General features: G+C 49.0%; 2 protein-coding genes across 8 annotated transcripts; one reads left to right on the forward strand and one right to left on the reverse strand.

Moving 5' to 3' along the window:
• The first annotated feature begins 2,192 nt into the window (after positions 1 to 2,192).
• Positions 2,193 to 5,652, forward strand: ANAPC15 (anaphase promoting complex subunit 15). Of its 7 annotated transcripts, none has more exons than XM_084802021.1 (6): positions 2,193 to 2,282; positions 3,539 to 3,623; positions 3,749 to 3,878; positions 4,680 to 4,739; positions 5,007 to 5,144; positions 5,299 to 5,652. In XM_084802021.1, the coding sequence occupies exons 2-6, from the start codon at positions 3,601 to 3,603 to the stop codon at positions 5,344 to 5,346; spliced, it is 399 nt and encodes a 132-aa protein (XP_084658147.1). In that variant the 5' UTR covers positions 2,193 to 2,282; positions 3,539 to 3,600; the 3' UTR covers positions 5,347 to 5,652. The 7 variants fall into 7 exon arrangements, with proteins under 7 accessions (XP_084658147.1, XP_084658153.1, XP_084658149.1 ...); XM_084802023.1 differs by lacking the exon at positions 2,193 to 2,282 and adding an exon at positions 2,623 to 2,645; XM_084802022.1 differs by lacking the exon at positions 2,193 to 2,282 and adding an exon at positions 2,652 to 2,861.
• Positions 5,653 to 5,784: 132 nt separating this feature from the next.
• Positions 5,785 to 8,428, reverse strand: LOC311609207 (transmembrane O-methyltransferase homolog). Its single transcript, XM_084802112.1, has 3 exons — positions 8,112 to 8,428; positions 7,217 to 7,413; positions 5,785 to 6,731 (listed from the first exon to the last, which is right to left on the reverse strand). The coding sequence occupies exons 1-3, from the start codon at positions 8,368 to 8,370 to the stop codon at positions 6,411 to 6,413; spliced, it is 777 nt and encodes a 258-aa protein (XP_084658238.1). The 5' UTR covers positions 8,371 to 8,428; the 3' UTR covers positions 5,785 to 6,410.
• Between the last annotated feature and the right edge of the window lie 4,411 nt (positions 8,429 to 12,839).

The raw sequence follows: 12,839 nt of genomic DNA on the forward strand, positions 1-12,839 counted from the left end.
CTGGTCTCTATTTGCTTCCTGTGTGCAGATGAAATGTGAACAGCCAGCATCCTGACTGTCAGCCAGCCTCACATACCTGCCTCCATGCCTTCTCTACCTTGACAGACTGTGTCCCCTAAAACTGGAAGTCAATATATAAACCCTCTCTTCTTCCCTAACTTACCTTTTGTGGGAGTATTTTTTTTTTAATCACAACAGGAAAGTTACTACTGCAATGTTCATATAGAAATGTAACCGCTTAGTTACAGAAAGCGAAGATTGAATATTTTCCTACCATTATTCTTCAACATGCAACATCCTTGTTAGATACCTTGCTGGGTGTGCTGGTGCAAGTCTGTAATCTCATCACTGAGGAGTCTGGGAATCAGGAAATCTGCCTTGAAATTTTATCTCAAAATATTACCACACCCCAGCATCGTGGCACATGCATTTAATCTCATTACTTGGGAGGCAGTGTGAGTTCCAGGACAGCCAGGGGTGTACATAGGACTTGGGCGGGCGGGGAGTGTTAAAGATGGTGTCTGAAGGGCGTGGTGAGCAGTGACCATTTGCTGTTTGCTAGTAAAGGGTGAATTTTAAGGAAAACTAATGTTCATCAGGAAGAAATAAGACAGGTTTGCCCATAAGCACCCAAGAACCACAGCTACTGAGTGCAGCCTTGGAACTGCTGTTGGTGGACAGCCAGCTCCCGAGGCTCTAATTTACGGGGACAGCATTCCCTAATCTGTTTCCCGGGTGGTCAGGCAGGCAGGAACCAACACTCTGATCTTTACCCAACATTCGGCTTTTGGAACAGTGCCACAAAGCAGGGATGCCAGGGGACAGGGCAGGACTTACGCTGTTTATGAGACCAGATAGCACAGCAAGGGTCCCTGTGTCTGGTGTAGCCTAATGTCCAGAAGCTGTGAACCAACTTCATAAAGAAAAAGAAATGTTGAGGATTCAATGAAAATATGCATCTTAGCCGGGTGTGGTGGCGTATGCCTTTAATCCCAGCACTCCGGAGGCAGAGGCAGGTGGATTGCTGTGAGTTTGAGGCCAGCCTGGTCTACAAAACGAGTCCAGGATGGCCAAGTCTACACAGGGAAACCCTGTTTCAAATAATAAAAAAAAGAAAATATTTATTATTTGTACAGTATTTTGCCTGCATGTGCCTGCACACCAGATCTCATTGTAGAGGGTTGTGAGTCACCATGTGGTTGCTGGGAATCTTTGGAAGAACACTGTGTTCTTAACCTCTGTGCCATCTCTCCAGATCTCATTTTTGCGTTTTTAAAATATTTATTTATTATTATGTATGCAGTGCTCTGCAGGCCAGAAGAGGGCATCAGATCACATTATAGATGGTTGTGAGTCACCATGTGGTTGCTAGAAATTGAACTCAGGATCTCTGGAGAAGCAGTCAGTGCCCTTAACCTCTGCGCCATCTCTCCAGCCCTATTTTTGCGTTTTAAAAAAGCACAATTTAGAGCAGGGTGTGGTGGCGCACACCTTTAATCCTAGTATTCAGGAGGCAGAGCCAGGAAGATCTCTGAGTTCCAGGCCAACCTGGTGTACAGAGGGAGTTCCAGGACAACCAAAGCTACACGGAGAAAAAACAGCAAACAACAACAAAAAGGAACAAACAAAGAAAGAAAAGATAAAGAAATGAAAGAAGAAAAAACCAAAACGAAACAAAAAAGGGAGTGGAGAGATGGCTCAGTGGTTAAGATCACTCGCTGTCCTTCCAAAGGACCCGGGTTCAATTCCCAGCACTGACATGGTGGGCCACAGCCTGTTGTAGCTCTGTAATAGATGCGTCTTATCATATTTAAGGTATTCCCATAACAAAAATAAAAGAATGAATGTGTTCATATTGGAGACTGAGTCTGAGAGAACAGAAGGGTAGTAACAGAATTTCCTGGAACGCAGGCGCGTACACAACTTCCACACAAAGAGAACATCTCTGGAAACCATTATATTCTGAAGAAATTAACAGGCAAACACCGCCTAGTGACAGGCGGGAGGGGCTAAATGGACACTAGGGAGGAACCAGGCTGGAGAAACTTGTAGGCTTGAGACTCAAGGCGGGGTCAATAGGTAAGCCCGGCAAATTAATGTCCTCCCCCATCGAGTACGTGCTAAGGTCCGTCAACGTCACTTCCGGTTTGGTGGTTGGCGCGGGAAACAAAAAGGAGACCGAGGACGCATGCGTTACGTTGGGTCCCGGATTCTGGTGGGTTCTTCCGCTCAGCCCTGGCCAAGCGCTTCCGGGTCGCCGCCGTCTGCCGGCTCTTGGCGCGGTAAGTGCGCAAACGAGACTATTGCCGTTTCTTTGCTCGTTCTTTTTTCCTGCTTCCAGAGAAACCCAGTTCCTTTGGCTCGCCTCTCCAGCAGCTCACTTCTCGCTCCTTTACTCTTAAAGACATCTGCTCATTGGGCTCTTCCTTGAGTTTAAGCCCCACCCATCACGCAAGTTCCGTCATTTATTGGTTTCACTTCCTGTCACCTAGTAGTTCTTTCAGTTAATTGGCTTCAGCCTGGCCGCGCGCATTTTGCGATTAGCATCCCTATATGGTCAAAATCCTGACGGAGACCCGCCCCTGCCTCCTTCCTGTTGGTCAAAGCTCATAGTCATTATCATAATGAGCAAAGAATGGGCAGTGGTGGGTAGGATTTTAGGATCCAGAATTTGTCTGTACTTTTGGGTTAAGGGTGCTCGCTGTTTACCAGTCACACGGCTCTCAGGAGCTTTGGTCTAGGGAGTGGTAGCGTCTGTTTCTGCGTGGGTCAATTTAAGTTAGACCAAAGCTAGAGTCGGGTGTGGTGGCTGGTGTACGCCTTTAATCCCAGCATTCGCGAGCTGAGGCATGCGGATCTCTGTGAGTTTGGGTCTAGCCTGGTCTATATAATGAGTTCCACGCCAGTCAGGGCTACATATTGAGACCCTATCTCATTTGGGGGAAAAAAAAACGGGGGAGACATCAATTCTGTTTTTCCTGGGCTCTTCCTACAGTGCTGGGCCAGGGTCCCTTATGTGTGTTCTTAACCCCAACCCAGTGTGTAAACGAAAGTCAAGCTGTATCTGTTACTGGGTTTGTGAACTGATGGATTTTAATTCAGCTTCTTGGTGACCTTGGTCAGCAGCTTCAGTCCACAAAGTTGATTTTATTTATTCTCTTACACGTTAGTTCATCATTCATTCTTCCATTTATTTGTTTATCAATTTATCCATGCCTCCTGGAGTATCTTATCCTTGGTCATGTGTAGTGCTGTTTGACTGGTTGTGAGAGAGGCGGTTCATGTTCAAAACATTTTTTGCACTGGTTGGATGGCATGAATCAAAAGAGCAAAAAATAAGTTTTATGGTGTGTATGTGTGTAAAGAGGATTTCACTAGATCTCTGCTATTACTTCTGTACTTTATCACAGTGCCACGTTCCATCTCTGGCTCCCAGTCTCTTCTCTCGATGAGCAGCATACAACTTTATCCATTATTTTATTTTGTTGTCAGAATAGCCTTGAGGATGATTTAATTGTAATTATCCCTGTTCTTACAGATGAGGAAACTGAGGCCCAGAGAGGTTAAGTGTATTGGCCAAAGTCAAACAGCTAGTAAGTGATGGAGCCAGGACTCAAGCTCAGGTCTGTCTGATTTCGAGGGGGAAGGGCAGATTCTCTGCTACCTCCCTCTTCCCCCTCCCCCCCCAAATCAAATTACAACTGCATCAAAACAAAGCAAACCATATTCACTTGACCCTTCCCCTCAGCTTAGGAGCCATGTCCACCTTGTTTCCTTCTCTCTTCCCTCGTGTGACTGAGACACTGTGGTTTAATCTGGACCGACCCTGTGTGGAGGAGACAGAGCTGCAGCAGCAGGAGCAGCAGCATCAGGCCTGGGTGAGTGAGGACCTAGCACAGCATGAAGCTGCAGCATCTGGGGCATGAGCATGACGGGACACCTGCTTAGAAGAGGCATTTTTCTCTGAGTTGGGAGTAATCCAGTTGGGTACTTGAGGGATAAAGCTCTCACCTTGTGGTAGCCTAACTTGCTAAAGGAACACAGGACTTCAGGCTAGATTAGATAGATGTCAAGCTTCTGACAGCCTATGTTCTAGAAGTCACAGGACTTAACCTCCTCCACACCCCCCACCCACACAGCCCTTGCTGTCCTGGAACTCTTTGTAGACCAGGCTGTCCTCGAACTAACAGATATCTGCCAGCCTCTGCCTCCCAAGTGCTGGGATTAAAGGCCAGGATTTAATTTTTTGTTTTGTTTTTCAAGAAAGGGTTTCTTTGTGTAGCTTTGGCTGTCAGGTGGACTTGCTCTGTAGATCAGGCTGTCCTTGAACTCACAGTGATCTGCCAGCCTCTGCCTCCCAAGTGCTGGGATTAAAGGCGTGCACCACCATGCCCAGCTTAATTTTAACTCTTAATAAGGACAAGATGCCACATTCTAGGTTGTGTCTCATTTTCACCCTCACTAGAATTATATGAAAAAGTTGACGCCAAAAGACTTTACATATGTCCATCAAATTTATAAGGAACCGATGACAGGAGAAAAGGGAACTGAATCTTCCTGAGAACTGGGGGGAAGAAGCTTTGTTTAAACATTTTGGGGGTAGAGTAAGTAGTCCCATGCCCCTGATCTGCTTTGCTTGGGCCTTGGCCCTGCTCTTCCCTGTACTCCTTTGCCCACAGCTCCAAAGCATCGCAGAGAAAGACAACAACCTGGTACCTATTGGCAAGCCTGCCTCAGAGGTGAGTGGCTCCTGAGGGCGGGGCCTATGTGACGCACAGTAGACCAAGGCTTTAACTTAATGCCCTTGCTTCTGGCTCAGAACAGCTGTGGTTTACAGCTTGGGTAAACAGCAAAGGTGGGAACCTGTGGGCTAAGGCCCTTCAGGTTATGCAGCAGCCTCCCAGACTCAAGGTGGGCAGGGCTGGGAAGGAGGAGGCTCCAGGTAGGCCAGCGCTTCACCTGGTCCAGGAGCTCTGAGGCCTACAGACTCTCTTTTGTCCCCCTAGCACTACGATGACGAGGAAGAAGAGGATGACGAAGATGATGAGGACAGTGAAGAGGATTCAGAAGATGATGAGGACATGCAGGACATGGATGAGATGAATGACTATAATGAGTCAGCTGATGACGGAGAGGTCAATGAGGTAGGCGGGGTGTAGGGGAGCCTTTGTTCCCAGGCTCCTGCCCCTGAGCTAATTGACGGCCCAGGGATACAGTAACCCTGGCTCTACCCAGGGGCAGGATCTGGGCTGAGGCTGGCTGAGGCCCCTCCCCACCCACACCCAGCCTCCTCTTCAGGTGGACATGGAAGGCAACGAACAGGATCAGGACCAGTGGATGATCTAGGTAGACAAGCCAAGGTGGCCTCAGGGTGATTCCAGGCCACCCCAACCTATTTTGCATCCACAGCCTCAGCCCCTCAACCTGAAGAACCAGCTTGTGGCTGTAGTGCCTAAAGCTTTGCCTTAGGCACTTTCTCAGCTGCTGCCAGGACAAGGCCTCCTTGGGCCCTTGCAGGCCATCAGTCTTCCCTTGAATCCCTAGAGCCTGAGCCCACCCCACCTTCCTGGCTGGTACCTCATTCCTTGGTTGCCAGGTGTGGTCCCTTTCTAACCCTCTTAATAAAGACACAGGAGTGACTCTTTCCCCCAATGTCTATTCCCTGTTTGTTGGTGGGACCCAGAGGCGTTCAGCATCTTCTCCTGGACTCTGGGAAGGGGTCAGGTGAGGGATCTCAAGCAAACCTAACGGGTCATGTGGCTAGGATGGAGCCCAGGCCTCTGTGCTTGATAATTCCTGTGGCCTCACTTCCACCCAGAAGTTCCTACAGGCCTCATTGTCTGCAGCTGCCTCTGACCCTATCTAGAAGCTGAGTCTCACAGCAGGGAGGCTCTGGGTTCTGCCAGCCAGGCGGCTGCTTTTTGTTTCATTTATCTTATACATATAGGTGTTTTGTCTGTCTGTGTGCATATCACACGTGAGCCTGTGCCATGTGAGTGCTGGGGACTGAACCCAGGTCCTTTAGATAGGGAGCAGCAGACAGTGCTTTGAGCTGTTGAGCCATCTCTCCAGCCCCTTCAGCCATCTGTGTTAGGCTGAGATAACAGACTGAGTCTTAAAGCACGGAAGGACTCACACGAGGCCGCAGGCAGTAACACCTACGTTGAGAAACAGGCGTCTTGCTTCTAGTTCCCGATTTTCTAGGGGATCATGTGGGACCAAGAAGGCTGATAGGATTTGACACTTTGGATCAGTATGGAGGTTGGAGGGGGACAAAGTTGAGAAGAAAGCCTCCCCAGACTGAGCCTAGCATGTGTTGGATACTAAACAGAAAGGGAAAAGGGATAAAATTCTGAGATCTGCTTGAGTGGGGTTGGGATTGTGTTAGTAAGTACCCCGGGTCCTGGACCTCAGCCAGGTCCAGTATAAGTGAGTTGGGCTATGCCATCCTTGATGGCAGGGAAGTCTGGGAGGCTGGTGTGGTGGAGGCGGCAGCGATAGCGACCACAGCTCTTGGTGTATTGTAGGAAGCGGGGTGCACCAGGAAAAAGCACATGGTCAGCCAATACAGTGGCACCATGTGGGAGCAGAGCGTGGGCCTCCAGTAGCTGCAGATCCCTTAAGTAATACCGAGGTCTGTGTGCCAGGAGCACCAGGTCTGCCCGATTCAGCTGGTGCTGAGCTCTTAGGCGTGGGATTACTTCCTCTGAGCTGCCTGCAATGAGCTCCACCTGTGGGGAAAGGCGTAGCTGGGGGTGAGGATCAAGACTGCTTTCCCCCTCCAGCCCCCAACAGGCTCTGGCTGATTTAATGCCAGTTACTACTCTAGACCCTCACAGGTGTCTCACATTTCCTCTGGCCTCAGAAATCCAGTAGTTAGCACCAGTACTGTAATTTCCACTATGTGCCCATGATGAAGCTGAGACTCAGAGGATGTGTGTTTCACCTGAGGTCCCACAGCAAACCAAAGAGTACCATTTAAACTCAGATTTGCTGGGCTATGGAGAGCTTCCTCTTAGCTGCTGTGTTTGTACTCCAGCAGGAAGTAAGTGCAAATGATTTGGGATGGGGGTGGGAGGCTACATGCCCTCCAGGATGCCAGGTGCCTGAGTGGAGCTGCTTCCTCGGGTGGGAGTCCCTCACAAGAGAGGCCTGGTCAGAGCAGTTCCTGGGGCAGTCGAGGAGAAAACAGCTTTGGGGAGATAGGGAGGCTGACCATTTGCTCATCGAAGCCAGCGAGCCGGATGAGTTTCTCAGCTACCGCTGCTGTACGTGGGTCCCGCTCCACAGTGAGAAGGCGACTCCCAGGGGGCAAGGCACGGGCAATGAACAGAGTAGAGTACCCGCAGTGTGTGCCCAGCTCCAGCACGCAAGCAGGGGCCTTCTCTTCCACCAGCCGCATCAGGATCTGACCTAGGGGGCAGGATGGCTGTTATAGAGGACATCAAAGCAGAATCAAACGTGCTGCGCTTTCTGCGTGTTGTATTTATGTATGAGGCTGACTTTGCCCTTTCCCACCCCTGTCTCCATCCACCTGGCCAACTTGAAACAAGCCTTCTAGACTCAGTTCAGACGTTCCTTCCTCCAGGAGGGCACAGGCAAAAGCATCCACCCTACCCTCCAGCTTCCTGAGACATTTGAGTTTCACACTTGAACTACTGTGCTCCATTATTGCTGGCTGTCCTTTTGATTTTGGAGTTGGATACATCGCTTAATGCTTTGAAGTACTTGTGCTGTCTTGGCAGATAGCTAATCTGAATTGGATGTGGGAGCCTCTTTGGTAGGGAAGAAAATCTAGAACAGACCCTGAGTTATGCTATCCCCCTGTGTTATGCTCTTTTTGACGCCAGCATTTGTGACTGGTTCACCCTCTGTGATCTCTGCCTCCTCCCTTAGCACCTGGCACAGAAGAGTGGCAATAAATGTTTGCTGGATAATTGAAAAACTTGGTCGAGACTCCTCATTTCTAAATGAGAGAAAAAAAAAAAGAAGTCATAAATACAATCACGAAGCTACCTAATTTACCCAGTTAAGCAGTGGCTGATGCTCAATGTTTCTTTACCATCTTGGGATTATTTCTCAAACAGAAGGCTAGGGAAAGGGACACTGACCTTTAACAGGGCCCATGTGGCTCAGGTACTCGCAGCAGCTGCTCCAGTGGTCTAGGGTGGTGAGGATGTGACTAGGGTCTCCAGGCAGGCCATGGGTGAGCACATAGCTGAAGGCCCGCTCCTCAATTCGCAGTCCTGACAGGCTATCCCGGAAGCTTCTTAGCAGGACTGTACGCACCAGTAGTCGGAAATGGTGTCGGTATCTCACCAGCAGTGTCACCACGAGTGGCAGGAATGCCAGTGCAATGGCAGGGGACATTGTCCCTACCTGGGTCCTAGGACAGAGGGGGGCTGGGAGGGAAACCTACATGTGCCATTTGCCTGTCATTTGTGCAGCTTTTATCAGTTGCAATGACCACGCCTATACAAGCCACGGCCGAGAGGCTGTTTTGCCAGAGACACAGCAGAACTGGGATTTGAATCCAGTCTGTGCACTTTACAACCTCGTGCCATTGGTAGCACCCAACCACAAACCATATCTCTTTCTAGTCCTGGCTCCAGATCAATTACTACATTGTTCCCTGTCCTAACATCACTCTTTGTCAGGACCGTTTTGTTTTGAGACAGGGTTTCTCTATGTAGCCTTAGCTGTCCTGGACTCGCTTTGTAGACCAGGCTGGCTTCGAACTCACAACGATCTACCTGCCTCTGCTTCCCAAGTGCTGGGATTAAAGGTGTGCGCCACCAGGCTTCCTCAGGACCTTTTTCATCAGTGACTTGAGGTGTCTTTCTCCCACCGTACTCTATCTGCCTGGACTCCTCTTATCCGTTATAGTGTAGCAAAAGAGAAAAGCTCTCTTGTCAACCCCCTTCACATCCTCACTGTGCTCTGCCTCAGTAAAAGGTAATTAAGACACTATACCTGGGGCTGGAGAGATTGCACAGTGGTTAAGAGCACTTGCTGCTCTTGTGGAGCACCTAGCTTCTCTTCCTAGCACTCATATGATGGGTCTCAACCATCTATCATCCCAGTTTTGGAAGATCCAACCCCCTCTTCTGACCTCCAGGGGCTCACACAGGTGGTGAACATGAGTGTAAGCAAAAACACTTATAAAATCTTAACAGCAGCAAACAAACAAGAAACAATTGAGAGATGCTCAGTGGTTAAGGGCACTGGCTGCTCTTCCAAAGGTCCTGGGTTTGATTCTTAGCACCCACATCTGGTTGCTCACAGGTCTGTAACTCCAGTCCCAGGGGTCCAGTGCCCTCTTCTCATCTCCACAGGCATTGAATGCACAGGGTGCATAGATGTACATACACCCATACATATAAAATAGAATTAAATAAAATATTGAAAACAATACGGTAGGCCGGGTGTGGTGGCACACACCTTTAATCCCAGCACTTGGAAGGCAGAGGCAGGCTGATTGATGTGCGTTTGAGGCCAGCCTGGGCTGCAAAGAAACCCTGTTTCAAAACAAACAAACAAACAAAAAATTTTAAAAAGGAAAAAAAGAAAAAACCAGTACCATCCATGGTATTTTGGTGCACATTTGAAATCCCATCATGAAGAAAGCCAAGGTAGAAGAATCCCAAGTTTGAAGCCAACCTTAACTACATTTGAGACCCTGTCTCAAAAATAAACTCACCCTCTATACCATGTAAGATTATTTTCTACCCAGTGACTTCCTGTCTGCTCTTCCGTGGAGGTGTGGGTCTCCTTGGTTCTACGTATTTTCTACAGCCCTATGTTTTTCTATTTGTCTTCCCCTCCACCAAGAATTCTCTTTCTAAGTGCAGACATGCACATACACACCCCACACTTCCTCACCATTCAGCTTTCTTCTCCAGACCCACTGTAGGGAATAGCTGTCCTTCCCTCCCCCCTGCCTGACTCCCCCAGACCTGAGCTTGGTGTGATGTTTTTGCAAGACCCCTTGGTTGGTGGGGAAGTGTATGCTAAAACTTAGAGTGTATGAACGGATGTGAGGCATTTGTGATGTGGCCATGAACTGGTGTGCTTGGGAACCCACAAGGCCCTGCTTACCTGGGCTGAAGGCTCCTAGGAAAGACCAGGGTACCGGAATGGGAAGTCCCTGAGAGGAATAACCCTGCAGGAGGAGGCTGGACAAGTTCAATTATTGATGCTGAGGCTGTTGTTACCTGAGACCTGCAGTTCAGGTTACCAGACGCAGGGGACAAACTCCAGCAGCCTCATATTCTTCAGAAACCTTAGAGAAACTAGGCAGAACTCTAGGGTCCTGATTTGGAGAACTAATAAAGACTGCTAGGCCTGGTGACTTCTCCAACCTCTTGGGATCAGGATACTGGGCAGGACACAAGCCAAAATAGTTGAGACTTATTTACTCAGTTCGAAATCCAAGTCTTTTGTAAGTTTTAGGGCATCAGTCACAGAGAGGAGTCAGACTCTGTCCCTTCTTCCTGTTACATTTGTTAGAAGAGATGAGCTCAGAAACACAACTGTAGGCTACACTGTGACCACCAACCTAGGGATTCCATGACCAGGACTTTAGGCAGTTCCCTGACCAGCTGCCTATCCAAATTCAGCATTGGAGTGGCACACTGTAGACAGAAAAGTGTTTGGGTCTTGTTTATGTTTTGGTTTACTTGGGTTTTTTTTGTGTGTGTTTGTTTTTTGTTTTTTTGAGACAGGGTTTCTTTGTGTAGCTTTTGCTGCCCTGGACTTGCTTTGTAGACCAGGATGGCCTTGAACTCACAGAGATATGCCTACCTTTGCCAGGACTAAAGGCGTGCACCCCCACACCTGTCCCAGTTATTTTTACTTACTTTATGTGTATGTGTGTTTGGTCTGCATGCCTACTTGTGCACCATATGTATACATGCTTGCTGCTAGAGGCCAGAAGAGGGCATCATTTCGCCTGGGACTGGAGTTACAGACGATTGGGAAGCGCCAAGTGGGTGCTAGGACTAGAACTTGGGTCCTCTGGAGGAGTAGCACCCAGTGCTCTTAGTCACTGAGTCGCCTCTAGCCCCAACATTTGCTAATTTAATACGTGAATGACAGCAGGGTGGTAGTGGCAGCTGCAGTGCAACGCCTTTAGTCCCAGCACTCGAGAGGCAGAGGCAGGTGAGTCTCTTAAGTTCAAGACCAGCCTGTCAGAGGAAGATGGATCGCTGTGAGTTCGAGGCCAGCCTGGTCTACAAAGGGAGTTCAGGATAGCAAGGCTACACAGAGAAACCCTGTCTCTGTCTCTCTCACACATACACACAGACTAACCTGGCTACATAGCCAAGCCTACACAGAGAAATGGTCTTGAAAAACCAAAAACCAGCCGGGAGTGGTGGCGCCTACCTTTAATCCCAGCACCTGGGGAGGCAGAGGCAGGCAGATCCCTGTGAGTTGAGGCCAGCCTGGTCTACAAAGTGAGTCCAGGACAGCCAAGATAACATAGAGAAACCCTGTCTCAAAAAAACAAAACCAAACAAGAAAAGGGAATGACATGGGATTAAGTAAAGAGATGGATATGCTCAAAACCGGATCAGAAAAGGGAAACAGGATGAAAAGTTTGTATTGAGACTTTGAAGACTGTAACCATGATTTGGAGGGAGGCGCGTCTGCTATCTGCCTGTACTGACAGAATTCACCTTCATCAGGAAACTGCCATAGTAGAGCAGTGGTAGCGCACCTGGCACTCAGGAGTCAGAGGCAGGGGGATCTCTGAGTTGGGGGCCAGCCTGGTCTACAGAGTAAGTTCCAGCACAGCCAGGCCACACAGAAACCCTGTCTCATAAATAAATAAATAAAATTTAAAAAGCTGAGAGCTGGGTGTGGTGGTATGCGCCTATAATCCCAGCACTTGGGGAGGCAGAGGCAGGTGGATCTCTGAGATCGAGGCCAGCCTGGTCTACAAAGGGAGTCCAGGACAGAAAGGCTACCCAGAGAAATCCTATTTCGAAAAACCAAAAATAAATAAAATAAAAATAAATTGCCAAATACAGGACTAGAGAGATGCCTCAGTGGCTAAAATGTGCCTGCTGGCAAAGCCTGACAACCTAACTTCAATTTCTAGGACCCATATAGTGGAAGCAAGTAACTCCCACAAGTCGTTTCATAACCTCCACATTCATACAGGTACTCAAATAAAACTACAATTTTGTTGGGTCTGGTGACATAAGCCTTTAATCCTAGGAAGGCAGAAGCAAGTATCTCTCTATATTCAAGGTCAGCCGGGTCTACACAGCGAATTCCAGGACAGCCAGACCTTGGACACACCACACACACACACACACACACAGAGCTCTGAGTGAGGCACATCTCCCTCCACTCCACGCTGCTACTCGCCCCTCGCGTGGTATTGGAGAGTTTATCTTTGTTTGTTTGTTTTTGGTTTTTCGAGACAGGGTCTCTCTGTGTTAGCTGTGGCTGTCCTGGACTCACTTTGTAGTCCAGGCTGGCCTTGAACTCACAGCGATCCGCCTGCCTCTACCTCCCGAGTGCTGGGATTAAAGGCGAGCGCCACCACGCCCGGCCAGGAGAGTTTATCTTGATGGGTCTCGGGCCCACAAAGGTGGCCTTGACACCACGTGTTCACACAACTCACACCGCTACGGCCACTAAGGCCAGAGGACGGATAGGATTCACGTCCAGAGACTAGAACAACAAAATCATGTGACTCGCCCCGCCTTCCTAGGATCACGTGCGCCGCGGCTTGTCACGTAGGACGCACTTTTCCATTGGGTAGCAATGGTCACGCGGCGGGGCGGGACCGGAAGCCGGGATTTGGCTGTGGTGCCCCAGCGGCTTTG

This window comes from Acomys minous (assembly GCF_964271855.1).
Source record: "Acomys minous genome assembly, chromosome: 2".
Taxonomy (NCBI): domain Eukaryota; kingdom Metazoa; phylum Chordata; class Mammalia; order Rodentia; family Muridae; genus Acomys; species Acomys minous.